The sequence below is a fragment of the Cucurbita pepo genome, chromosome 17, assembly GCF_057944985.1.
Source record: "Cucurbita pepo subsp. pepo isolate OVF chromosome 17, ASM5794498v1, whole genome shotgun sequence".
NCBI classification, from domain to species: domain Eukaryota; kingdom Viridiplantae; phylum Streptophyta; class Magnoliopsida; order Cucurbitales; family Cucurbitaceae; genus Cucurbita; species Cucurbita pepo.
In genome coordinates this window covers 12,962,372-12,989,824 of record NC_141814.1, presented here as the reverse complement: position 1 = coordinate 12,989,824, position 27,453 = coordinate 12,962,372, and the positions used below count along the sequence as shown (strand labels likewise).

The following is a 27,453-nucleotide window of genomic DNA, read 5'->3' as shown; positions in this document are numbered from 1 at the left end:
TCGACCTATATAGTCCTAGAGTGGAAATGTGACCTTGTTATCCACGCCTTTAATCGGATGAATGAAGTATTGACCTATCTAGTCCTAGAGTGAGAATGTGACCTTGTTATCCACACCTTTGGTTGGATGAATGAAGCATCGACATATCTAGTCCTAGAGTGGAAAGGCAACCTTGTTATCCACACCTTTGGTCCAATGAATGAAGCATCGATCTATCTAGTCCAGGTAGTCGGATAAATGAAGCATCGACCTATCCAATCCTAGAGTGGGAAGGTGACCTTGCTATCCACACCTCTGGTCGAATGAATGAAGCATCGACCTATCTAGTCCTAGAGTGAGATGGTGACCATGTTATCCACACCTCTGGTCGAATGAATGAAGCATCGACCTATCTAGTCCTAGAGTGAGATGGTGACCATGTTATCCACACCTCTGGTCGAATGAATGAAGCATCGACCTATCTAGTCCTAGAGTGAGATGGTGACCATGTTATCCACACCTCTGGTCGGATGAATGAAGCATCGACCTATCTAGTCCTAGAGTGGGAAGGTGACCATGTTATCCACATCTCTGATCGGAGGAATGAAGAATCAACCTATCTAGTCCTAGAGTGGGAAGATGACTTTGTTATCCACACCACTGATCAGATGAATGGAGGATCGACCTGCCCAATCCTAGAGTGAAAAAGTGATCTTGTTATTGAAACATTTGGTCGGTGAATGAAGGATCGACCCAGGTTTTCATGAGCGAGAACAAACAAAGTCGGAAGATAGAGAAACTGAAATGGCATTATTTCAAGGCTAGTAATTATGTCTCACTAGCTCTTCATTAAGCCATCAATGAACGCAACACTTTTGCACAACACAAATTAAATTTGTTAATTTATACTCTGCCGCCAACTATTTACATAGAAATCACATTTGACCATTTCATCTCTCAACACATAACAGCAACGCCTTCTTCTTCTTTTTTTTTTTTTTTTCTTTTTCTTTTTCAGCCATTGATGGGAAACCAGAGGTTTTCAATGGCGTTGATGGCACATCTCACATATTGTAGCGGATCTAGCGTTCACATACGTACAGTGTTCACATGACCAGTGAGTTGCATTGTCGTCGCTTCTGGTCGAACTGCTGGTTCGAATGATCCCCCCCTTAGCCCGTCCGCTTCTCCCTGCTTTACTACTTCCTGCTGTGCTTTTCGAGCTCGTGCCACTGCTCACTCCGTGGGAGTTCACATCTGAAAGCCCATTCTCTAGTGCTCTAACCAGGTTCTCGAAGTAATTTCGAGTAACACTGTATGCAGCAGACACAAATACATTGAGTTACAAAATCAATTTTGATGTTTACACAGCTCTAACTTGAAATCAGAGTTGTGCTCATGGATGTGCCTTCCTTACCTGGTCAAACCAGCAAGCTTTGTGCGGAAGTCATTGAATTCTTTTGAGGGGCCTTCTGCATTGAGGAACTGGAGTAACTCCTTTTCGGCACATTGATGAAGCCTTTCTAATCCCGACTCGGCCTCACCTGTAGGCGAAGGGAATATGCCATTTTTAAGTAACATACCGTTTAGAAATTGTTCCTTATCCGAACCTCAAGAACGCAATTACCTTGCAAATACTCAAAAAACTGTCTCTTGGCATGCTCCTGTTCTGGCAGGTAGTATCCATATGCATAGGTCCATTTCAAAACTCGTCTGCATTCAATTATCTACAAAAAAAATTACCAGAAAACGAACACGTGGTAAAAAATGGTGGGCTGGAACAATATTCATCTCGAACTCTGAAAAAAAATATAGAATTTCTTTTTGTAACTTTTGTCGAATTCATCTGTAATGGATCACTAAACTTTACTATATAGCATTGAGAGGATCCTTGTACTATATAACTCTTTAAACTGTTACTCATACAACTTGAAAGACTACTAGAACAAAAATGTACGCATCGATGAACCGAGGAAATCTAATATTTCATAGCCGGGTAAATTTTGAACATACCTGTAACCAAGCCTCCGTTATGAACTTTAGCTGAGACTCAGGAGTGCAGTGAATATCACTGAGCTTCTCAATCTAAGAAAAACGAGAAATAAGAATTCTTCTCCAAACCCAAAGAAAACAGAGTAATCAAATCACGTGCATGTGGAAACTAAAGAGATCTTGTGATTTGATTTTTTTTTATTCATCCATCAGAAACCAAAACAATAGATATCATTAGAAAACTACAGAGTATAAGAAGGTTCTATAGATAGTAAGCTCTGGAGCACTAATAATTCAGTAGCTAATTGAACATAAAAAGAGTTGTAAAGTAAAATAGAAACTCACATGCACATTCTGCATTTGATTCAAATCTGTAAGTGCTTTTTGCCTAGACTGCAAAGGACAAGGACATCCTAACATCAAAGATCAATAAACAAAAAATAATAAAAAAGAGCCGTCTGAACAATGTCCAGACCATGTACAACACGAACTTCTCAAGCAGCTTTGAATGAAAAGAATCAAATCTATTGAACAAACAAAAACAAAAACACAAGGGAGGATGAAATATACACGCTTAAGAGCCAACAAGGTTTAAAAAGACCTCACCAATTAGCTTGCACTAAGAAAGATAAACGATACATGAAAGGTTGGTAAACAAAGTCCATCCATCTAGAAGCAAACAAGAAAACCTTCCCTCCCCATTTTAGGAATCACTCGTAATATATAAAAGTTTGACCGGTTGTGACCCCCTGCTATCCAAAAAATGTTTGCCCAATATTGCTTAATAACAAATAATGCGGCTTACTTTGAAAATTGCTAGAGGAAGAGTTTTTAAATGTGAATAATGATATGGTAGTATGAAGGTAATTAATATTATGAAGTACTAACAAAGAAATAAGTATAATAATCTCAACCAGAAAATTTTCCTCCACATCAATGATTATTCAGTGCTTTATCCATTAAAAAATATGTGGCTATGTGGCTATTATACTTTTATCCTTACATCTTAATATCTGAACCTAATTAGATGGCTACCAAGACCTGAACCTAATTATATTCCTGCTTCTTTCTTTCTTTTCGGTCGTTTTGTTCAAATGAAAATAAGTTGACAAGCAACAAGCAGTAAAGAAATCAAAAGGGAAAATAAAAGAAGCATATTACAGAGGAGAAACAAACAATCATGTATCATGTGCATCGAAAACTTCAAAAAAGAAACCCTGAGCTTGACAAATATCGGAATACTAGAGACCATGGGTAGAAATAAAAAACTATAAAAAGACAAGTCTAGCATATGCAATCATGAGCAAAATATAATGCAGGTACAAGTTTGAGATAGCTATTTCGGCTTACTGTTTGATTGCTTGCCCAACGTTCATAATAGTGAGTGTATCTCTCCAAAGAATTCCTTGCCATTTCTCTTCTTTTCTCAGCCTCGTCATACTACAATATCAAGCATAAAAAAAAAGTCAAAATTTCAAGCATAGCTCCACAGAGTACAGATGCAGTTGGATACAGGATGGAAGATTCCTTACCGCGCCATCTTGCTTAGCCACCTCATATCGGTTGCAAGCATAGAAGCCACCAGTTCTTTCACCATGATCAGACCATGCACCAAGACACAGCCTGCACTTCACAAATTATAAGAAATTAAAAAAACAATCCATTTGCAAATTGCTCGTAAAAAGATGCAATCAATGAAAACCCTTTTCGCCCTGCTTTGTCCATACTCCACAACAGCATTAGTGGATATATTAGGAATCCCGTAATGAGGAAAGGAGAACTTTATAATCATAATTGAAAATTTTAAATTTGCATTAAGAAAAGAAGAGAAGAGATAACTTTATTCCGCCAACTGCATCAAAGCTTACCAACAAAACTCAAATTTACATGGAGGTGTGCAAGTCATGTGCATGCACCCTTGGTTTTTCTCAATTGGTCGCTTGCACTTTGGACAAGGTTTGGAATTAGCCAATATCCTGAAATTATAATGTTTAAAAAACAAAGTTAGGTTTCCAGAAAACAAGCCAATTATTTCTTGAAGCTTTTTCTCCTGTTACTGCCTTGTTGAAAAATGTAAATGAAACTTATGTGCACACACAAACATTGCACATTATAACCAACTCATTGTTAATCATGCTCAATGTCTTGCACAAGAATTCACAAATGTAAAATAATCAGGAGCTTAACAAACAAAGCACATAACAATGAGAATACAAAAAGATGAAAATCACGTGAGACTCCAGAAAAAAGGTAACATTCAACATGAGGAAGGGGAAAAACGGTCAAATAAATTGTACTCTAAAATCTTTTACCGAGTGTCAAAAAAATAAATTGTACTCTAAAGGAACACTACAAATGCCAAAAGAAATACCAGTTCATGTTTTCAGACTCAGCACTGTTCTTTAAAATCCATTTTTCCACGGTAGCACAATCAACAGGACGGTGAGCTTCTTCGGTGCACTGAAGTTTCAAAAGAAAAGTAAATACATATGCAAAATAATTATAAAAGCTAAAAACAACAATTTAGTAAAGATCAGTGATACCTACATTCCAGCAAAAGCCATATGAACAGAAGCAAGATACATCATAGTTTCCATTGCCAGCATCAAAGAGAACAGCATGCTCACAACCAGGTGCTGGGCACCATTTAGTCTGGCAGTAAAAAGGAAAACCATGAAAATTAAAACATGAGAAAGATAGGGAAGCAACGATAAATAACAAAAGAAAGGTGCAACAGTCAGCAAAATAATGAACATAAAACAAAATGGAAAAAATCTACTGCATCTCTAATGAGAGCAGTGAGAAATCAAAGCTAGAGTTATATATATTTCTCACATGGAAAAAGATAACTTGTACAAAACAAGGAAACACAACTTAGTCAATCAAATTTTATGATTGATGTGGACTATAATAAAAGTAAATAATAAGCTAACAAGACAAGTTATACCTTTTTGTTATCTTCAACATAAGACCTAAGAAGGTAACGAGCATATTTCTCTCTGTCTTCATTTGAGGCCAATGAATTAACCATGTCTTCACCAACCACAGCACCGCAAGAAGGTACAGGACATCTCAACATCAGACATCCAGGACCATCATTAATTGATGTGCTAATGTAGCCTATCCAAAGATCCATGTACGAAACATAAGAATATTACAAGATAATATGGTAAATATTAAACAAAAATAAGAAAAAGAATTGGTCATGTATACTAAGTGGACAATTTCAATAATAACATTAAAAAATACTCCAAGAAAGTTAATAGTAGACCTGTTTGGGAATGTATAAAGCACATAAAATAGGAGTTTGTTACCAGACTTAACGAGAAGCAAAAAATAATCATGAAACTGATAGGGTAAATAAACACCAAAAAAAAAAACATTACATACATATTAAGTTAGGCACATTGTGAAATGAATTGAATAGATATCATCACTTCCATAATCATTGTTCTGATTAAAGAACAAAATCATATAATAATCTTAGTGATAGTCAAAAGCTCAACGTTATAAGCAAAAGTTCCTCATATTCTTGTGAGCGAGGGGCAGATAGGCTATATAGTTCATACTAACTCATGGTTGTTAAGACAATGAGAACTGAGAAGCTAGTGATTGGGAAGCCAATAGAAATTGTAGAATTGGATTTCCTTGACAAGCATCTGAACAAAGCCCTAGCATGCAAGAGAGTAATTTTGTGTTTGTATCTTATACCCGCTAAAAGTCAGCATTTCAGAAAATATGTGAACTGACGAATACAGCCTTAGTAAAGAACATAATAAACTATTATTAATGTCCAGAACATGAAAACCTTAAATAATTTAAACAAAATTCACGCCCTAAATCTTGTACAGAATAGAAGCAGACATTGATACATAATTGGGAAATTATGACATTGAAAGAAAAAAAAAGATTAGTATGGCTAACCTTCCCAGCAGGAGGCGCAGAAAGGATGACCACAGGCGGCAGACTTGATACTACTTGCAGGATGGGACTCAAAACAGATTCCACATGTATGCTGCCAGCAAAAGCAATCATCAAGATGTTTTCCAAGTAATATGCAATCAAAAACACCAACACATATTTCATAAGAAGCCAAGTTAAAGATGAAGATGTAAATATCTACATTTCCTACTTCTCTAGCATTTGAGGCATGTACAACAGGTTCTTCCAACAAGCCAACTAGCTTCCGTACTCGAGTTTCATCAGCAAACCATTCATCGTGGACTTTAGTAACACTCCTGCATGGAAAATTGATAGCATGTATATAAAACCATGCATGATTACAGAAACTTGTTCTACAAAATAGAGTTACCACAAAATTTTTGCTTGTTATAAAAAACCTACACAACTTTCACTCGCAGAGGTAAAACAGATAAGAAATTACTAGACCAGATTGACAAGTGACAAGAATTAAAAAATCAAAGACCATACCAATTGAAGTGGCGGAGTAAGACAATTGAAGCCACACGTGATATAGAAAGTACAGAAGAAATTCTCGTAATGTCATCCTCTTGGCGTTGTCTTATATCAAATTCATTTAGTATGGTAAAATTTTGCTGCACAAGGACACAAGTAGAGATCAGGAATAATAAAAAGCAAAACATAACTATGTATACAAGTAATTTTCAAGTAAAATATCCAGTTGTACTATAAACCCAAATGGAACATAGGAGTCCAGGAAGGGCAATAAAGTTATCTTTTCCTTCTCGGCTGGCAGAACACATCTTTCCATGAAAATCCAATAGTAAATAGACATTATTGAACTCATTTTCTTCTTTAAACAGAGTTAGCTATTCGCTATTAGCAGAGAAGTTATCGCCATTACAAACGTGCGAATTTCATCACAAACCCACACGAACAAAATATCCAACTTTTCTCCGCACTCAAACAAATACATAAAGCTGGGAATAAAATTCACAATACTTATTTTGCAACCAGATAAAAACCCCAGTATGCCGCTCGTTAAAGGAAAGCCATATAATTCAAATTAACTTCAGCAGGCTGCACAACCTCGAAAACTAAGATCATCAAAATACCAAATAGAACCATTCGAATTCATTCTTATCTCAACGATCATAGCCCAGCCGCTCAAAAAAAAAATCGAAATTTACCCGCAATTCACATAAAATTTCAAAAATAATAAACCAAGGCACAAGGAATTCGAAAAGCAACCTCGCGACGACGGGACTCGAAGTAATCATCGGTATCGTCATCAACAAAGTCCTCAGCTTCAGGATCGTCTTCATCGCTGTAATAGGCCATCCCCATGTCCATATCGCCGCTGTAGAAATCGCAATCATCATCGGTGGAGTAATGGAGATCGTCCTCAGAATCCATAGCGGAAGGAGGGAAGAATCGCCAAAATTGGGAATTAGCGAATGATAATCACAGGGCCCTGTAGGTTCGGTAAAAGGAGAAAAGCAAGGATGAAAAAGAGAATCAAAGTGGGGTTTTCTTTTGGTTTTGGTTTTGGTTTTGTAGGGCGACGAAACGATTTTATTTGGTATACCGTTCAGAAATTGCCTTTTCTGAAGAAAAAAAAAAAAAAATTATTTTTAATACCGTTTTCCTTTTTTCAAGTTAATACTCCAACTAAAAAAATATATAAAATATAAAATTTTAAAAGTAGTTAGAATATATTTTATCTCCAAACTTTAAAAATAAAATTTAATACAATGCCGTTATCAGAGTATGTTACAGAGCTATTTTTAATAAATTTCGAGTTGTAATAGTTACAGATTTGTATCACAATTCATTTGTTCCCGAGCATAGTTGTTCACGAAACTTGCTATGGGACATCTATAAGCATCGAGAATCTGACACCCGAGTCATAGGTCATTCTTCTGACTCGTAACGGACTTTTAGTTTTTATATATGTTTTAAATAATTAATAATTAAATAAAATTGAGATGCAAAATATAATATTTTATAAATTAAAAATTATTATAGATATTTTGAAATAAAACCTTCCAATTGTTTATTTCAAAACTTTCCAATTTTGAAAATAGTGAAAAAAAAAGTATTTTTTTTAAATAAATTATGCCTAAAAATTAAAACCCATCCTAATATGGTATTTAATTTTATTTGTGAGGCCTACATTTTTACACGTCTGTCCTTTTTATTATATCTTTAAAACTAAATAAATATTTAAAAAAAACATAATAAGATATAATTATAGATTATTGTTTTTTTTTAATTAAATAAATATTACGTTTTAAAAATAATTGGAATTATTAAGGATAAATTTTATATTTTTCTTTTGCAATATTTAATTTTGGTTCTTAAATTATTGTTTTAATAGTTTTAATTAAAAGCTTCAAGAGATCTAAAATTAAATAATCATTTAATTTTTTTTTTCGCCAAATGAGAACACATATCTATTTATTTTTAATTTTAAAAATATAACAGTACATATTTTTATATTTAAAAATAAAAAAAAATTAAATTAAAAAATAGTTTGATTTTTCAATTTTGGAAAGTGATGACACTTACCATGTTTTGCCTTGATCTATTATAGCTAAATACTTTTAATTAAATGAATTTGATACTTTTAATATATATATATATATATATTATTATTAGACAACTCTTCGTCAACGATCGAGCAAATGCCAACCTATGTAAAATTTATGACTAGACTAACAATTTTAGCATGTTATTCATTAAAAAATCTCTGTCAAATTCACGACTCGTAGAGCTTAACTGTCTCGTGTTAGTCCATAGGAGGTATTTATATTGGATGCAGTCTACGTTATTTAGAAGCAAACGTTAATCTTATGCATTTTTTTAGAGTTAGGCATGTGCCCGACCATAGGAACGTTATAGCCAGCAGATCGTACAATGGCTGAACCCAAGCAACTATTAGCTAAAGAAAGCATACAACTACAGAGTAAATGGGTTGACTTACGGTTATAATGCTTTAGGACTAAGCTAGATGAATTGTTTGACTTATGATCAGTACATGCATGTTCGATGATAGTTACGAGTTATTGGTAATTAATGTTGTATGATGTGTGGTTAGCATATGTTATTATGATGATTGGCCATGGAGTTCAGGGACCGATGGTCACGTACGATTAAGTGATAGTCTCATTTCTCAATCACACGAGTACGGCCTTAGACATGCATGACCGTGACATCCTCCCCCACTCAATTGGTTGATGTCCCTGTCAACCAACTCGGACAAGTAAGATTGGGACATCTGTCATGCTTTAGGCAAGCACAACCGTGACATCCCCTATCAACCGACTCGAACAACCAAGACTGGATTGTCCCGTCATTTTAAAATATTATTATCCATAAATATCAACGATTAAAGAGGTTGCAAGTTTTGAAACGGTCAAGGACCGTCCTCTGTTTGGTTACAGGTACAACAACATTCTCACCTGGAATTAAAAATCCCACTCTTGGATTAACCAACCGAGGAGCACTCCCAGGCTTCTTCATACAAGATCTCAACGACGTCGTTTTGCATTTCCCCTCTCTATTCCGTCCCGGAACTTCGACGCTAGAAACATCGCCGCCGCACTTGTAACAGTCATGTACATGCGAAGAAGAATATCTCACACTTCTCTTGCCGCCTACGACGGTCCACGGCGACCGTGGTTGCCTCGGGTCAATATCGGACCTCTGCCGACCTCTCCTCCCACCGTCTTCCCCGGCCACTCTCAGCCGTCTCGGAGTCATTCCAGCATTCTTTGTACATGGCCCTAAGGGTATTAGCGAGCGATCAGGCGGCTGATTGGCCTTCAAGAGGCGGTAGAGCGTACGCTTAGGGACGAGAAAGAACACTTTTCCGGGGACCAAAAGGGAATCAGACCTGACAACGATCCATGGAAATTTGAACACATCGGGCCTTGTGATGCAAAATTTGGGGTATTTTCTCAGAATTTCAGCTGCTTGTATTGGTTTAGTGTAGATTTCGATGCGTTTTCCTGGATGAACTAATTTTAGAACATGTTCTTCTGATGATATCGCTGTTCTTCCCATAAGGAAAGTTTGGTGTAGAAATAGGAATGTAGAATGGTTCGAGTCCTGAAATTTACAGTAATTTATAGTTCTAACAAAGACAAGAACAAGGACGAGAATTCTTATGCTGTGAATCTTTGGTAAATGTGACTCCATTTAATGGGATTTTTAATTGTTCGATGATATTATCTCATTGGAGTATTGGTGAAATATAATATTTTTTTTGTCGTATATATATATATATAATCTAATAGCCCCGCTCAAACCCACTGATAGCAGATATTGTCTTCTTTTGGCTTTCCCTTTTGGGCTTCCACTCAAGGCTTTAATACTCATCTATTAGGGAAAGGTTCCCACGGTGTTTTGTTCTCCCCTCTAAAGGGGTGGATTTGGTGGGGGTTCCACATCGATTGGAGAAAGGAACGAGTGTCAGCGAGGACGTTGGGTCCTGAAAGGGGTGGATTGTGATATCCCACATTGGTTGGGGAGGAGAACGAAACACCCTTTACAAGGGTGTGGAAACATTTCCCTAGCAGACGCGTTTGAAAGCCCAAAGATGACAATATCTGCTAGCGGTGAGCTTGAGCTTGAGCTTGGGCCGTTACAATATCATTCAATATCTGCTAGCGGTGGATTGTGATATCCCACATTGGTTAGGGAGGAGAACGAAATACTAAGGGTGTGGAAACCTTTCCCTAGCATACGCTTTTTAAAGTCTAAGGGGAAGCCTCAAAGGGAAAGCCCAAAGATGACAATATCGGCTAGCGGTGAGCTTAAGCTTGGGTCGTTACAATATCATTCAATGAGTCAAGACCAAAATGTCAATCCAATTCATTTCCTAATGTCACAGTGACAATCCAAAATAATAATAATAATTAGATATAAATTTATATTTTAAAAATATTACAAGATATTATAATATTTCTCGATACGTTTGTGATATTCCCTATAGTACATTTTGGGGCATTTTAGCCCTTGCAGGTGTAGATACGATTTTGGTGAACGGTGTATGGTAAAGACCTATCTAGGATGAAAGCATGTAAGGGGTTTGGAACGGGCATGCAACCATGGACAACACGTCCTAGACAAGCAAGACTGGGATATCTGTCATGCGTCCATTAACAACACGCCTTGGACATGCATGACCGTAACATCCTCCCCCCTCAATTGGTTGACGTCCCTGTCAACCGACCCAAACAAGCAAGACTAGGACATCTGTCATGCGACCATAAGCAACATGCTTTGGACAAGTATAATCGAGACATCTCTAGCACATCAAGACTTTGAGTTAAATGTCGTCATTATTTAGTGTCATGATCGTATTTTTTTCAGTCACACTGTACATTTGTCTTTCTTGGTCTTTTATGTGGCTTGTGGACACTATGTGCGTGTTGTCAAGCGTGACTTATTAGTGATTGCTACCTATATGCATCCACGAACCCAATTCTGCATGCGACCTACTCTCTTCAGCACACATAACAGGGAGTCGAGTTCAACACTGGTTCAGTCATTCTCTAACTATCTTTAGAAGTTCAAGTAATTAAACACATGTATTACGTTATTATTTTTTATTTGCAATTTACATTATGCACGATCAGAGAATTCAAAATCATTAATGTAATATTGAACAGTATATAATTGTAATACGTCAATAAATATTTATAAAGGTCTAAAGTATATAGATAAGGTTGAGTGTCTTATCCTAGTAGCACCGTTGAAATTGAGAGGTCAAAAGTTCGAATCTTCTATCTCAAAAAGAACGCTAATTAATTAATTAAGTATAAAGTAAACTCAATTAGCATATAAATTAATGATATAAAGTTAATCATTTAACTAAAACAAGTTGCTCAGAAAAACCATTGAAACTTACTTCCCTTTGTTGCAAAGATATGACTTTTTTTAGTATGAAATTAGAAGTAAAGTCCATTAAATAGGAACTCCAAAAATATCATTGCTGTCTTGCCTTATCCATGAAGCAAAATCTATATTCCTCGAGTATTGCTATCTGGACAATATCTGCTTGCGATAGATTTGGACTGTTACAAATGGTATCAGAGCCAGACACCGGGCAGTGTGCGAGCGAGGACGTTGTGCCTCTAAGGGGTGGATTATGAGATCCCACGTTATAAATCCACGAAGAGTAGGACGTACGATGCAACTCTGGTTTGTCATTATCCTCGTAACTTTGCTCCTTAGAACACCTGTGTCCCTGTGCTAAGCATGGACTTTGAAATATAACCGTCTTATTTCTAAGCTTAACAGGTCTAGGTGTGTAACTAGCTAGAACCCTGTTAAACCAACTAAGATATCTATGTCTGTTAGCTTCAAACCCGCCTTCCAACGAGCTTTGTCGATGATTTTAGGCTCCAGAAAACCCAACATATCGTTCGTTACTAAATATTATCGACACCTAAAACGAAACATATGCTACAAAAGTAACCACGTGAATATAATTTGCAATGAGGAAAAAGAAAAAAAAGAACATTTTTAGCTTTGCTTTAGGGTTTGGTTTGTGCTTTTGAGTATGTTTTACAACAACAACTACACCATTTTCACTTTGATCATCATGGCTCATCATTTCTATTGCCATAAATTCATTACTTTTTAAAAATTTTATATCACTCATTACTAATTGCTTCTTCATCACTTTATCTAACTAACAATAAAATCCCAACTTGGCACCAAAGTGGCACCCAAAGTGGCACCAATGGACCTGCAGCTCTTGTGGGTTGGCTTCTTTTTGTGCTGTGGGTGTTGGACTCTTGCTTTCAGCGATCAAGATGGTATGATTCTATTCTTCATTCAAGTTTTTGTTGGAGTAGATGAGTAAATGCTCTTTAAAGTGCTTTCTGTTCGAGAAATGGTTCGATTGGGTTCTTAGAACCGTCCCTTTTTAGAGATATAAGTGATGTCTTGACTAATTGAGTTGAGCTCATATTGGTTCTTAGAATCATCGTGATGTCTTGGCTAATTGAGTTGAACTGATATTGGTTCTTAGAACCGTCCCTTTTTAGAGATATAGCTAATGTCTTGACTGAGCTCATATTAGTTCTTAGAACTGCCCCTTTTTAGAGATACTAATGTCTTGACTAACTGAGTTGAGCTCATATTGGTTCTTAGAGCCGTCCCTTTTTAGAGATATAAATGATGTCTTGACTAACCGAGTTGAGCTCATATTAATTCTTAGAACCGTCTCTTTTTAGAGATATAAGTGATGTCTTTATTAACTGAGTTGAATTCATATTGGTTCTTAGAACCGTCCCTTTTTAGAGATATGACTGATGTCTTGACTAATTGAGTTGAGCTGATATTGGTTCTTAGAACCGTCCCTTTTTAGAGATATAAGTGATGTCTTTACTAACTGAGTTGAATTCATATTGGTTCTTCTTAGAACCGTCCCTTTTTAGATATACGGCTGATGTCTTGACTAATTGAGTTGAGCTGATATTGGTTCTTAGAACTGTCCCTCTTTAGAGATATAAGTGATGTCTTGACTAACTTAGTTGAGTTGATATTGGTTCTTACAACCGTCCCTTTTTAGAGATATAACTGATGTCTCGACTAATTGAGTTGAGCTCATATTGGTTCTTAGAACCGTCCCTTTTTAGAGATCTAAATGATGTCTTGACTAACTGAGTTGAGTTCATATTGGTTCTTAGAACCGTCCCTTTTTAGAGATATAACTTATGTATTGACTAACTGAGTTGAGCTCATATTAGTTCTTAGAATTGTCCCTTTTTAGAGATCTAAATGATGTCTTGATTAACTGAGTTGAGCTCATATTGGTTCTTAGAACCATCCCTTTTTAGAGATATAACTGATATCTCGACTAACTGAGTTAAGCTCATATTGGTTCTTAGAACCGTCCCTTTTTAGAGATATGACTAATGTCTTGACTAACTGAGTTGAGCTCATATTGGTTCTTAGAACCATCCCTTTTTAGAGATATAACTGATGTCTCGACTAACTGAGTTGAGCTCATATTGGTTCTAAAAATCGTCCATTTTTAGAGATATAACTTATGTCTTGACTAACCGAGTTGAGTAGAACCGTCCCTTTGGAGATATAACTGACTTTCAATGTAAATGAAACAGTTTTCCTAAGCTTATCTTGTGGAGGAACTACCACCTTCACTGACTCCTCCAACATTTCATGGATTCCGGACATCGACTACATCGGCACCGGTAACACGTCAATCATCGACAAAGGCAAGGGTGGATCTTTTTCCACCGGCCATGTTCGGTTCTTCCCCGATACCCGAGCGCGAAAATGTTACAAGCTACCATTGAAAAATGGCTCCTCATCAGTTCTTATCAGAGCTCAGTTTGTATACAAAAACTATGACAAGCTTGGAAAGCCCCCTGCATTTGCTGTTTCTATTGGGACAGCCATAGCTACCAATGTGAACCTTACCTTTCATGACCCTTGGACTGAGGAGTTTGTATGGCCAGTTAACAAAGAAACTGTCTCCTTCTGTTTGCATTCCATTCCTGAGGGTGGAAGTCCCTTGATATCTTCGCTCGAACTCCGACCGCTGCCACGGGGAGCGTACGACGATGGCCTGCTTCCTAATCAGGCTCTTAGAAAGTCGTATCGAATCAATTGTGGTTACACTAATGGATCTCTCAGGTACGAACAACCTCTGGTTCATATACTTTTGACTAACATGGGATACTCATCAGAATCACATTATGCTACACATTCGTCGAAAACAGGTACCCAATCGATCGATACGATCGAATCTGGGACGCGGACGAGAACTTCAAGCCATTTCATGTGTCATCAGGGTTCAAAGTTGAGGCTAACTTTGATTCTATACAAGTGAAGGAAGCTCCACCAGTTGTAGTAGTTGAAACAGCTAGAGTTTTGGCAAGAAGAGATGAGCTGAGCTACAACCTCCCACTTGAAGAACAAGGAGATTACTTTGTGATATTGTATTTTGGTGGGATTCTTGCAGTTCATCCTTCATTTGATGTGTTGATGAATGGGAAAGTTATAGAATCAAATTACACTGTTGAAATGGGAGAGATGAGGGCTTTGTATGTCATTCAAGAGCAAATCAAGAGCTTGATTATCACTTTCAAGAGTGTTAAATTCTATCCTCAAGTCAATGCCATTGAGGTGTATCAAATTGTTCATGTTCCTTTGGAAGCTTCATCAACCACAGGTGTGATGTTTATGTTTCGTGTTTATCCCGTACTTAGTGGGTTGATGTCACTAATTAGGTTAAGAAAATTGGGGGCGTTACAGTTGGTATCAGAGCCGGACACCGGGTGGTGTGTTAGCGAGGATGCTGGGCTCCCAAGAGGGGTGGATTGTGAGATCCCACGTCGATTGGAGAGGGGAGCGAAACATTCCTTATAGGGGTGTGGAATCCTCTCTCTAGTAGACTCGTTTTAAAACTGGCTGACGGCAATATGTAACAGGCCAAAGTGGATAATATCTGCTAGTGGTGGGTTTGGGCTGTTACAGTAACGTAACGAACATCTGACCTTAATGAGTCATGTTCGTGTTGGCTTATCCCGTACTTAGTGGGTTGATGTCACTAATTAGGTTAAGGAAATTAGGGGTGTTACAGTTGGTATCAGAACTAGACACAGGGCGGTGTGCTAGCAAGGATGTTGGGCCCCCAAGAGGGGTGGATTGTGAGATCCCACGTCGGTTGGAGAGGGGAATGAAACATTTCTTATAAGGGTGTGGAAACCTCTCTCTAGCATACTTGTTTTAAAACCAGCTGACGGCGATATGTAATGAGCCAAAGCGGACAATACCTGCTAGTGGTGGGCTTGGGCTGCTACCGTAACTTAACGAACATCTGACCTTAATGAGTCATGTTCATGTTGGCATATCCCATACTTACTCGAGTGAGTCAAGTTTAACGAACTTTGAACGTAAATTAGTCACAAAATTGACAATCTACGAGTTGAATAACATTAAAAGTTTCAAGAACTCGTGTCGAAATTCGACGTAAACTTTGGAAAACTTCTTGCAGTTTCAGCCCTTCAGGTGATTCATCAATCTATTGGTTTGAATTTGGGATGGGAAGATGATCCATGCTCTCCAAGAACATGGGATCATGTTGGATGTGAAGGAAACCTTGTCACATCTCTGTATGTACTAAAATTTATCAATATTAATCTCTTTTGTTCTGTTTTTCCATCCCAACGCATTCAAATGATTCCTTTGTTCTTACTTTTTTACTCACTCTCAGGGAGCTTTCCGATATCAACTTCAGGTCGATCAGCCCGACGTTCGGCGACATTCTCGATCTCAAAATACTGTAAACTCTTCTAAACATTTCTCTATATTGCATTCTATCTTATCGTATCAAATTTGTCACGTGATATCGAAGAATATCACTGCTAATACCTGTCGGTTCGGGGGCAGTTCTTCATCCGAGCTCATAAATCCATTTTACTACTGTGATTTCTCTTCAGGGATTTGCACAACACTTCACTTACCGGGCAGATAGAAAACTTGGGCAGCCTGACCCATCTTGAAAATTTGTACTCCTTTCTCAACTGTCTTGTCTTAGTATGAATTTTTTGGACATCATATATATTTAAAAACATAACTGAATTAACTAACTTCCTCTTGAAGGAACTTGAGTTTCAACAAGCTAACGTCATTTGGGACAGATTTCGAGAACCTAAGCAACCTCAAAATTCTGTAAGTACAAAGAAAAAAAACCAGACAGCATGTTTCCAACAGTCATTGGTTTTAACCTTGAAAATTGAGCTTCTTTGTCAGTTAAAGTCAGTTGTGTTGGTTTTTATAGTTAAGAATTGAAGTTGATATATATATATATATATATATATATGTATATATATAGGGACTTGCAGAACAATAGTCTGCAGGGAATTGTTCCAGACAGCTTGGGAGAACTTGAAGATCTTCACTTATTGTAAGTAAGCTCATACCGTCATCTTTTTTGGTCGAACGTGTTTGAAATGACGTGTGAAAGTAATGTTTTCTAGTACCGTCATTTTTTCCAGTTGAACATGTTCAAAATGGCTTTGAAAGTAATGTTGTAAAACTCCAAGCTCACCGCTAATAGATACTGTCCTCTTTGGGTTTTCCCTTCCGGGCTTTCCCATAAGGTTTTAGAACGTGTCCACTAGGGAGATTCCACACCCTTATAAAAAATGTTTCGTTCGCCTCTCCAATCGATGTGAGGGGGCCAGTGTCTGGCTCTGATACCATTTGTAATAAGCCAAAACGGACAATATCTACTGGCGGTGGGCGTGAGCTGTTACAAATGTTTTCTCATACTATCACCTTTTCAGTCAAACGTGTTCATAATGACTTTTGAAAATAGCGACTTTTGAAGATTTCAGTCACTTTCAACCTCAGGAATTTGGAGAACAATAGGCTAGAAGGAACCCTTCCATTGGCTTTGAACAAAGGAACTCTGGAAATTAGGTATGGAAAACGATGATGTTCGATGTCTGTTCAAACATAACTGTTCAAACGTTTTTACGAAAAACGATGATGTTCGATGTCGATTACTCGTTGTTGCAGAACATCAGGAAACCCTTGTCTGTCTTTCTCCACAATGACATGCAATGATGTTTCATCAAACCCAGCCATTGAAACACCACAAGTCACAGTGGTTCCTGACAGAAAGAAGGACATGAGCAGCCACAATAGCAACAGTCATATGCCAATCACTGTCATTGCTTGTGCAGTTGCAGCAGTTCTGCTAGTCCTCATCACACTCTCTCTTTCATTTCTACTCTACATGAGGAAGCATTCTCAACACACAGCTCAACCCACATACTCAACAAGTAAGACAAACCTTCAAGCTCGATCCATCGTTCGGTATCGTATTTGTTTCTTGTTTTTAGTTTCTCGTTGTATCGAATACGTTTTTATCGTTAACTTCGTATGTATAACGCTCATGCCACTTGTTTATTCCAAAAGTTCCTAAAAAAACGAGATGTGAGATCCCATATCGGTTGGGGAGGAGAACGAAACACCCTTTATAAGGGTGTGGAAACCTCTCCCTAGCAAACGCGTTTTAAAAACCTTGAGGGTAAGCCTGAAAGGGAAAGTCTAAAGAGGACAATATCTGCTAGCAGTGGGATTGGGTCGTTACAAATGGTATCAGATCCCCATCGGGCGATGTGCCAGCAAGGAGGTTGTTCCCCGAAGGGGGTAGACACGAGGCGGTGGGCCAGCAAGGACGCTGGGCCCTGAAGAGGAGTGGATTTGGTGAGGGTCCCACATCGGTTGGGGAGGAGAATGAAACACCTTTTATAGAGGTGTAGAAGCCTCTCCCTAGCAGACGCGTTTTAAAAACCTTGAGGGTAAGCCCTAAGAGGAAAGTCTAAAGAGGAAAATATCTACAAACGGTTCTAAGAAACATTACCGAACGATCTTTTTCCCGACTTGAATCGGATTACTTGTTTTTCGGTGGCGTAAATTCTAAGGGGATTTCAAAAACTTGTGGCATGTGTAGAGGCAGCAATGGAGCTAAGGAATTGGAACGCTGCAAAAGTATTCTCATACAAGGAGATAAAGGCAGCTACAAACAACTTCAAGGAAGTGATTGGCAGAGGAAGCTTTGGATCTGTTTATCTTGGAAAGCTTCCTGAGGGAAAACTTGTGGCTGTCAAAGTAAGGTTTGACAAAAGCCAACTTGGGGCTGATTCCTTTATCAATGAGGTACTCCTACTTATCTCGACACCATCTCGAGAATATATCGAGACTTATCCGTTTCATTTCTCGAGTTTAGTCATACTTAAACATGATATGGACGTTTAAGCTCGGACCCATATTATTACTTCGGGTCGAGGGATGAACCTTCAACGACACGTCTAAATACGTGACGTATTAGACAGAGAAGATCAAATCTAACCATGACTTGTCATTTTTTTTAAACTTTTAATTTTGTTTAATAGGTTCATCTCCTGTCTCAAATTCGTCATCAAAATCTCGTTTGTTTGGAAGGATTTTGTAACGAATCGAAACGACAAATACTTGTTTACGAGTATCTACCGGGTGGATCCTTGGCTGATCACATCTATGGTAACTATCTATGTAACAATTACAACGTTGATAATCAATTCTACATAGAATGGTTAATTGTTTATTGTTATGTATCCTTTTTTCAGGCAAGAACAAAAAAAGTGTCTCACTTAGCTGGATTAGAAGACTCAAAGTAGCTGTTGATGCAGCAAAAGGTTCGATTTTCGTGTTACACGGGAACGTTTAATCTTTTAGTAATTGATATATGTCTCGACCAGTTATATTTGACGTTTTATTCAAATGTTATGAGTGTTAGACGAACACGACTCTCCACAAATGGTATGATATTGTCCACTGGATCATCCAACACTTCCCCTCGAACAAAGTACGCCTCCCCTTAATCGAGGCTCGATTCATTTGGAGTCCTAGTCATTTTTTACTATGTCTTTGAGGCACGACTAAGTTTAGGGCATGGCTCTGATACCATGTTAGACGAACACGACTCTCCATAATGGTATGATATTGTCCACTTTGAGCATAAGCTCTCATGGTTTTGCTTTGAGCTTCCCCAAAAGCCTCGTACCAATGGAGACAGTATTTTTTTTATTATAAACCCATGATCATTCCCTAAATTAGCCGATGTGGGACTTTCATCATTCAACAATGAGGTTTGACGAGTTCATCTTGAAAACCGTGAACTCGGGTAGGTTTTGAATTGTTGGATTTTGGCGACTTGTTTCATCGTACAATCACGAACAATTTGTCGGGTTAGATTTTTGTTATTTTTCTCGACAATATTCGATTAATTAGTGATTTTATATTAGGGTTGGACTATTTACACAATGGAAGTGAACCAAGGATAATCCACCGTGATGTTAAGTGTAGTAACATTCTTTTGGATATGGAAATGAATGCAAAAGTTTGTGACTTTGGGCTGTCCAAGCAACTACCACAGCCTGATGCTACTCATGTCACCACTGTTGTCAAGGGCACAGCTGGCTATTTGGATCCCGAGTAAGCTACTTTTCCGAGCATGTTCGGGAGTAATTTTGATCAACTCTAACATGAAAATGACAAATGCAGGTATTACTCGACTCAACAGTTAACCGAAAAGAGCGATGTTTATAGTTTTGGAGTGGTTCTATTAGAGCTCATTTGTGGACGAGAGCCTCTGAGTCACACTGGAACTCCGGATTCTTTCAACTTGGTGTTATGGGTAAATCATACTTACAAGTACTTTGTTTTCTCTCTACCTTACTCTCGACTCAGAGTCGAAGGTTCGAATCCTCCACCTGGGTGGAAGACTCGAACATTTGTCCTCTGGTCAAGAACACACGCTCTATGCCTCGGTTTGGAAAATATATGTTTTTTTTTCTTTCTAAAACGTTATGAACAAGAAATATGCTAATTGAGCTATGCTCGTGCTCGTGATGCAGGCGAAACCGTACTTGCAAGCGGGTGCGTTCGAGATAGTCGATGAGAGGTTGAGGGGAAGGTTTGATGTTGAAAGCATGAAAAAGGCAGCTGTTATTGCTATAAGGTGTGTAGAGAGAGATGCTTCACTAAGGCCTAATATTGGACAAGTCTTGGATGACCTCAAACAAGCTTATGATGCTCAAATTGCTTATCTGTCTACTTTTGGCCTTTAATACTTAATATTATTATTTTTAAACAATTATATTTATTTATATTTTTATTATGAATTTGTACAATATTTTATTTTTCTTACACGTGTAAAACCAAATATTGAGGGAGGGAAATGTATATTTTTTTATTTTTTTATTCAAATTTTAAATATATGTTGAGATATTTTATTTAATATTAGATATTAAAATATATTATTTTAAAGTTTTTTTTTTGTGTTTTTTTTTTCATATTTTTTAATTCGAATGTGAAATTTTTGGATGTGACGAGGACAATGAATGATTTCGAAAGACGGGCTGGATCTAACCTATTACTCCAAATACGATATTAAGACGTATTAGTTACTCGTCCCTAGGGGAGATGGCTGGTTTGAATTCAATTTTGGCTCCTATCGAGTGTTGGATGAAAGTCACAAATTGGCTAATTTAGGGAGTAATCATGGGTTTATAATAAAGGAATACTATCTTCATTCGTGCGTGGCTTTTCTGGGAAGCCCAAAGCAAAACCACGAGAGATTATGTTCAAAGTGGACAATATCATACCATTGTGGAGAGTCGTGTTCGTCTAACCCGGTATTAGAGCCATGCCCTAAACTTAGCTATGTCAATAGAATCCTCCAATGTCGAACGAGGGACTCCAAAAGAAAAAGTCGAAGGCATAGTAAAAAATGACCAAGACTTCAAAAGAAAAAGGGGTCGAGCCTTGATTAAGGGGAGGCGTACTTTGTTCGAGGGGAGGTGTTGGATAGAGAAGATCATGAGTTTATAATATAATCAATGAATACTATCTCCATTGGTACGAGGCCTCTTGGGGAAGCCCAAAGTAAAGCAATGAGAGCTTATACCCAAAGTGGACAATATCATACCACTATGGAGAGTCGTGTTTATCTAACATGATATAAAAGTCATGCCCTAAACTTAGTCATGTCAATAGAATCCTCAAATGTCGAACAAAGAACTCCAAAAGAAAAAGGGGTCGAGCCTTGATTAACGGGAGACGTACTTTGTTCGAGAGGTCCCATATTGACTAATTTAGGGAATGATCATGGCTTTATAATATAATCAAGGAATACTATCTCCCTTGGTACAAGACCTTTTGGGGAAGTCCAAAGCAAAGTCACGAGAGCTTATACTCAAAATAGACAATATCATACAAAGTCACGAGAGCTTATACTCAAAATAGACAATATCATACAATTGTGGAGAACCGTGTTCGTCTAACACGGTATCAGAGTCGTGCCCTAAACTTAGCCGAATTTAATAATAATGCACTATTAAAACTCGTCTCATTTATTTAAAATAATAAATTTTGAATAATTTAATAAATTTATTTGGTATAAAGTCAAAATAGAATTAAAAAGTCACGCGCGAGCATCTCACTTATAAATACATTATTAATATGCATACATTTAATGCAGTTCTCATGAGCTCAAGCTTTTTGTTACGCTTTTAACAGCTTCTGTTCAATAATGTCGATGATCCTCAAATCTTCCACTAAAAGACATTGCTTCCATCTTCGTCTTCTTCCTCTGCCCCTTGAAATGGACGCCTGATTTCATCTTCGTCTTCGTAAACTTGTTCTTCTTCCTCCTTTTTCTCTCTGTAATTCAGGTTTTTCTTCCTCCTTCTCCTAAACTTACTCTGTTTCTGTAATTTGACCACGTTTTTTGTGCTGGATTCAATTTGTGGACGGTCTTTTTCGTAGTTTTGTTACTGGTTCTTGATTTCTTAGTCGCCAAGTTTAAGGGAACTGATTGAAATCCATGGCGTTCCATGAGATTCATTCGTGGACCTTGTCTGGTTTAGTCAGAGCTTTTATTGACCTAGCTCTTGTTTATGTTCTTTTGTGCGTATCGGCTACTGTGTTTATCCCATCAAAGATTTTGAAAGTAGTTGGGTTGTGCTTGCCTTGTCCTTGTACTGGATTTTATGGGAATCGGAACTTTAATTTGTGTTTGCATAGACTGCTTGTTAGTTGGCCGAAGAGGAAGATTTGTCTGGTGCTCGAATTGGTGAAAGGTAGGTTTCCTTTTGATTTGATTTTGATCGATGATCAAATGGATAACACGAATTGGAGTTCGTTAATGGAGAATCATCATACGGATGGAATTCCTGAGGCTTGCTGTAGTACATTGTCTGGCCCAGGATTTCAGAATTCGATTCATAATGATAGCGAACACGACGGTAAGGGTAAGAGGATTATGTATCGGAGGCCGAGGACTAAAATCCGACGACGGAGAACTGCGGTTGAGGATGTGAAATTGTCCAAGGGAATCTGTGAGGGGGATGAAACTAGAAAGGAAAGGGAATTTGTGGCATTGGTTGAGAGACAAGAATTTGTTCCAGGTGATCATATATCAATTTTACCATTTCTTTATATGTTCTGATATATTGTTCTCTTGCTTGAATTGATATTGCATCCTCTCTGATATGATAAGTTTGTTTTTCTGGCTATGAGTATCTTTGAAGATTTGATGTTAGAACTATCAAAGATTTTACCAGCACAAAGTAAGAGTGAAAAAACATTATATGGTTCCTTTTTTCGTCCTCAATTGTTCTTACTACGATGCAAGTTCACTGATAATTTATTGTAACAGCCCAAGCCCACCGTTCAAGCCCACCGTTATCATATATTGTCTTCTTTGAGTTTTCCCTTCTAGGCTTCTCCTCAAGGTTTTAAAATGCCTCTGTTAGGGAGAGGTTTCCATACCCTTATAAGGAGTGCTTCGTTCCCCTCTCCAACCGACGTGGGATCTCAAAATCCACCCCCTTGAGGTTCCAGCGTCCTCGTTGGCACACCGCCCAGTGTCTAGCGCTGATACCATTTGTAACAGCCCAAACCCACCGCTAGCATATATTGTCCTCTTTGGGCTTTCCCTCAAGGTTTTAAAACTCGTCTGTTAGGGGGAGGCTTTCACACCCTTATAAGAAATGTTTTGTTCCCCTCTCCAACTGACGTGGGATCTCACATTTATATAGGTAGCTGAGCTAACAAACAAGAACAACCGGCCAACCACAGTGACAATATTAACTTATATGCACAAAAGACAGCTTTCCAACTAGAAAGTAACCAACTTGCATCCTATGAAAACGCGAATTTGGTTGAAAGCTGTATTTACTTCAACATGAATCCCCATCTCTTTTGTTTTTTGGCTGAGAAGGAGGGGTTTTATATTAATTTTTTGCTGTATAATGATGTTTCTGTGACCTTGCTATTTTAGATGATAGTAATGAATCAAATCACGTGGAATTGAGTGAAAGAAACTGGCAAGGCTTTGAATCAAGTGGTTCAGTTGGCGAAAATGATCATATGAATAAAGGCTCTTCCACTATAGGACAAGGTACCAGTAACACTCAAGAGAGAGACATCGACAGAAATGAAGTAAGCTGTATTAGATTGCTGGACCAAGCACACGAAGAAACTGCTCGAGCATCTCTGTTTCTGGAACTAGAGAAGGAGAGAGCTGCTGCTGCTACTGCTGTAGATGAAGCAATAGCCATGATAACACGTTTGCAAAATGAGAAGGCGTCAGCTGAAATGGAAGCAAGACAATATCAGAGAGCATTAGAAGAAAAAATTGCTTATGATGAAGAAGAGATGAATATCCTCCGAGAGATCCTTGTCAAGAGGGAAATAGATTATCATGTTCTGGAGAAGAAAATCAAAGCTTATAGACTGATGGATCTTTCAGAAAAGGAACAGTTAAAAAGAAAGTGGGATTTCATATTGGATGAACGTAAAGAACAGTCTGCTACTACCCATTCAAATGCTAAAGACAATGAACTGAGGGATTGTGATTTGAAGAAAAGCTTTGTTTCCTGTGGGGTACGGCCAGAAAGTTTGGAGCACATCGAACACGCAGTTAATGATCTAGGAAGTTCCATTCTTGATATGGAAATAGATGTTCAAGATATTCATATGATTGACTAAAAACTCCACATGGAAGACACAAAAGTTGATCATATCAAGTGGTCCTACAATTATGCTACCACCCTTGGAACATTTAATGCCTAAAGCATGGACTTGACCATCTAAATCAACCATAGAACTAGAATTCAGCAAATATCGAAAGGTCGTTGTAGTGTTGTCGGGTTAGAAGGGTTGCAACTTCTCCATCTGTTGAAATATCGAACTCCCAAGATATTTGACGGCTAGGAGATTCTTTTTAACAGGTTGTATTGGCCACTTTCTCCTTTAAGGTATGAATTATTACTTTACTTTACCATTTATTCGTTGCTGATGATTATAGTTCTCACATATTTGCACTAATTTCGTTGATCATGAACTTCTGCTGATTTCTTTCTCTTAAAATTTGTTTGGTTGATTTGGAAAATTGCAGTTGTTGATTCCATTGTTGTGAACGAAGTTACTACAAATTAAAACTAGTGCTTAAGAGAGCAAGTTATCTATCTGCCTCTGATTTGATCTGCTTACATGATTATCCCTGCTACTCCTCTGCATTCTGATAGGGATTGTATTAGGAGATCGAGCATATATTAGTAATTAGATAGGAAGGCCGATACGGAGATACTAAAAACCAAATGATTATCAAACGTGGCTCGTCGAAGGGGTTGTTGGGTGTCGTAATTTAATAGCTTTTCTTCTTGCTCGTTCTTGTACGTTCTTCTCAACTAGTTTCCTCATACAAATTGGGATGAAAACAAGTACAAACTCATATTCCGGATGCTAAAAGTTTTTTGAGAACTTCTCCGATTTCTGGGTAGGTGTATGGTTAACGAGTTTATTGGTAGAGGATTCTCAATTAGTTTTTTGTGAGAAGACCCTGTTCATATATGGTTAACTTTTTCAGTTTCGAATGATCCGAGCAATTCAAACATAACAAAGATGGACTTAAATCTCGATTCTATCTTGATATTAACGAAAATTTCTCAAAAAATTGTAATCTATTATATACTTTTGTTGAATTTTTTGACGAGATGTGCTTGACAATGTACGAAGATATTGATGCATCGACGGATATTTTGTTCTACACCGCAACATTTGCAGCTAACGACTTGCGACTCGATTGCTATTTGCAGGTCAGGTGGCCTATATTCTTATGAAACAGATCTGAAGATGGGATATTCTGAACTTTTTCTTTCTTCTCCCTTCCAGTTGCCTTTGTAAGTTAATACTATTTGTAGCTGTTCCTTTGTAAGATCCTTTGTGTGAGATGTAAATACTGTTCCTTGACAGTTCAAAGAAATAAAATTGTAAATATTGTACAAATTTGCCTTGTGATTCTTCTGAGTCTATAAGAAGAGCTAGTAGAGCCTAAGCTAAATTAAGAAAATAAAATAAAATAAGAACGTGAGCGACAGGGTTCGAACCTGCGCACGGACAGAGCCCACATGACCGCTCCGGCACGCCCCCAATTATATTAATGGATTTAATTTTTTTATTACTTAATTTTTTAAAAAAATAATACTTTTAGTTTTTCAGTGTTAAAAAATTAGGATGTAATTTAATTTTGTAAAAAAATTACTTAATTTACTTTTTTTTATTATTTTTTATCCAGTGTTCAAATATAGAATGTAATTTAATTTTGTAAAAAAATATTTAATTTACTCTTTTTTTTCTTTAGTGTTAAAAAATTAGAAAGTAATTTAATTTTTTTTTAATTAGGTTACTTTGTTTTTTTTCTCTGTTAAAAGATTGTAATGTAATTTAATTTTGTAAAAAAAATATTTAATTTTACCTTTTTTTTTCTGTGGTGTTAAAAAATTAGAATGTAATTTAATTGGGTAAAAAATATCTAATTTTGTTTTTCACTCGCGTTAAAAAATTAGAATGTAATTTAATTTTATAAAAAATATCTATGAATGTAACTTAATTTTGTGGAAAAAAAAAATCTATGTTAAAAAACAATAATTTTCATAATTATAATTTTAATTGTGAATAAAGTTTTTCAATTGATTAAATTTATAATTAAATATAATTTCATATATTTTAAAGGGAGGGGTTTAGATGTGCCTTAATAATCATTTAATTTATTTATTTTTCGTCCATTTTCAACCAACAAAATAAAATAACTATTACATTGAAAAATCTAAGTAAAAACAAAATTCCAACATTTATTATTATTATTTTATTTCGCGAAATTTTAAATATTTGACATTTTAGTTAACAATATATATTTTAACTCGTTGAGATTGATATGTAATAGTTTTGTAGTTTTTGTAATTCCTATATTAAAAAAGAATCGTGATATTAAGACGATAAGTTATTTATGAATATTTAAAAATTGAGCTTATGATGTAACGTTTTATCTAACGTGTACGAGATGAAGGTGAGGGACGCGAGGTTGGATTCCAATTTCTATACTTGTGAATATAATTCATATTAAAAAAATTTGTAAAACGTCATAATAAATTTAATAACAATTCATAATAAAAAATGTATATATAATATAATTTTGAACGTAATTTTCAAAGTTAAAAATTTGACAATACAACTTAGTATTATGCACGTATTTTGACATAGCAAGTGAATAGTGACAAAATCTCTCTCTACTCTCTTTCAGGAGCAGGTCTCCACAGTGACTTGTTCGATGTTATGATAAGACTCTGCTTAACGGTCTCTTGCATGGCTCATTTCCCGCTTAACAGCTAAAAAATTAACCCACCTACGTGTCTACTAATGCGCTCGTGAAAACCTAAATCAGTAGTTAAATAATATTCGTTCCGAAATGCAGCAATCAGTACCTAAATCATGATTCACCGGTAGTCACTATTTATAGAATTAAAAATAAATATGTATTAAAATTAGAAATAGTGGTAGTTGCTTAAATTCGTATGTTAGATTAAAATGTTGATTATTAATATATTCACCTTAGTTTGAATATTCCTATAATCAATATGTTGAGAATAAAGTAAAATAATAATAAATTATTTAAAATAA

General features: G+C 36.8%; 3 protein-coding genes across 4 annotated transcripts; 2 read left to right on the top strand and 1 right to left on the bottom strand.

Moving 5' to 3' along the window:
• Positions 1–770: 770 nt before the first annotated feature.
• On the bottom strand, positions 771–7,446 carry LOC111778493 (putative E3 ubiquitin-protein ligase ARI8). Of its 2 annotated transcripts, none has more exons than XM_023658363.2 (15): positions 7,144–7,446; positions 6,403–6,527; positions 6,095–6,209; positions 5,896–5,986; positions 4,919–5,091; positions 4,519–4,623; positions 4,343–4,431; positions 3,840–3,947; positions 3,504–3,594; positions 3,322–3,411; positions 2,317–2,364; positions 1,993–2,064; positions 1,607–1,706; positions 1,397–1,523; positions 771–1,292 (listed from the first exon to the last, which is right to left on the bottom strand). In XM_023658363.2, the coding sequence occupies exons 1-15, from the start codon at positions 7,306–7,308 to the stop codon at positions 1,022–1,024; spliced, it is 1,770 nt and encodes a 589-aa protein (XP_023514131.1). In that variant the 5' UTR covers positions 7,309–7,446; the 3' UTR covers positions 771–1,021. The 2 variants fall into 2 exon arrangements, with proteins under 2 accessions (XP_023514131.1, XP_023514132.1); XM_023658364.2 differs by having other exon boundaries at positions 6,104–6,209.
• Positions 7,447–12,574: 5,128 nt separating this feature from the next.
• LOC111778494 (Leucine-rich repeat protein kinase family protein) lies at positions 12,575–20,728 on the top strand. Its single transcript, XM_023658365.2, has 16 exons — positions 12,575–12,722; positions 14,034–14,568; positions 14,655–15,106; positions 15,932–16,049; positions 16,151–16,219; positions 16,377–16,445; positions 16,540–16,608; positions 16,772–16,843; positions 17,293–17,361; positions 17,461–17,726; positions 18,401–18,606; positions 18,843–18,969; positions 19,056–19,124; positions 19,734–19,923; positions 19,993–20,125; positions 20,346–20,728. Exons 1-16 carry the CDS (start codon positions 12,647–12,649, stop codon positions 20,556–20,558), a joined length of 2,733 nt encoding a protein of 910 aa, XP_023514133.2. The 5' UTR covers positions 12,575–12,646; the 3' UTR covers positions 20,559–20,728.
• A 1,249-nt stretch (positions 20,729–21,977) lies between these two features.
• LOC111778495 (uncharacterized) lies at positions 21,978–25,782 on the top strand. Its single transcript, XM_023658366.2, has 3 exons — positions 21,978–22,898; positions 23,774–24,752; positions 25,593–25,782. The coding sequence occupies exons 1-2, from the start codon at positions 22,316–22,318 to the stop codon at positions 24,481–24,483; spliced, it is 1,293 nt and encodes a 430-aa protein (XP_023514134.2). The 5' UTR covers positions 21,978–22,315; the 3' UTR covers positions 24,484–24,752; positions 25,593–25,782.
• Positions 25,783–27,453: the final 1,671 nt, after the last annotated feature.

What these genes read in the sequence shown, in the direction of transcription:
- LOC111778493 (XM_023658363.2), bottom strand. Translation starts at nt 7,308, where the DNA reads ATGGATTCTGAGGACGATCTCCATTACTCCACCGATGATGATTGCGAT. An exon ending in CTGCGCCTCCTGCTGGGAAG is followed by an intron (nt 5,092 to 5,895) that starts GTTAGCCATACT and finishes ATCTTTGGATAG; the next exon opens with GCTACATTAGCACATCAATT. An exon ending in ATCAAATGCAGAATGTGCAT is followed by an intron (nt 2,065 to 2,316) that starts GTGAGTTTCTAT and finishes CGTTTTTCTTAG; the next exon opens with ATTGAGAAGCTCAGTGATAT.
- LOC111778495 (XM_023658366.2), top strand. Translation starts at nt 22,316, where the DNA reads ATGGCGTTCCATGAGATTCATTCGTGGACCTTGTCTGGTTTAGTCAGA. An exon ending in GAGACAAGAATTTGTTCCAG is followed by an intron (nt 22,899 to 23,773) that starts GTGATCATATAT and finishes TTGCTATTTTAG; the next exon opens with ATGATAGTAATGAATCAAAT.
- LOC111778494 (XM_023658365.2), top strand. Translation starts at nt 12,647, where the DNA reads ATGGACCTGCAGCTCTTGTGGGTTGGCTTCTTTTTGTGCTGTGGGTGT. An exon ending in TGCTTTCAGCGATCAAGATG is followed by an intron (nt 12,723 to 14,033) that starts GTATGATTCTAT and finishes TAAATGAAACAG; the next exon opens with TTTTCCTAAGCTTATCTTGT. An exon ending in GGAAGCTTCATCAACCACAG is followed by an intron (nt 15,107 to 15,931) that starts GTGTGATGTTTA and finishes AACTTCTTGCAG; the next exon opens with TTTCAGCCCTTCAGGTGATT.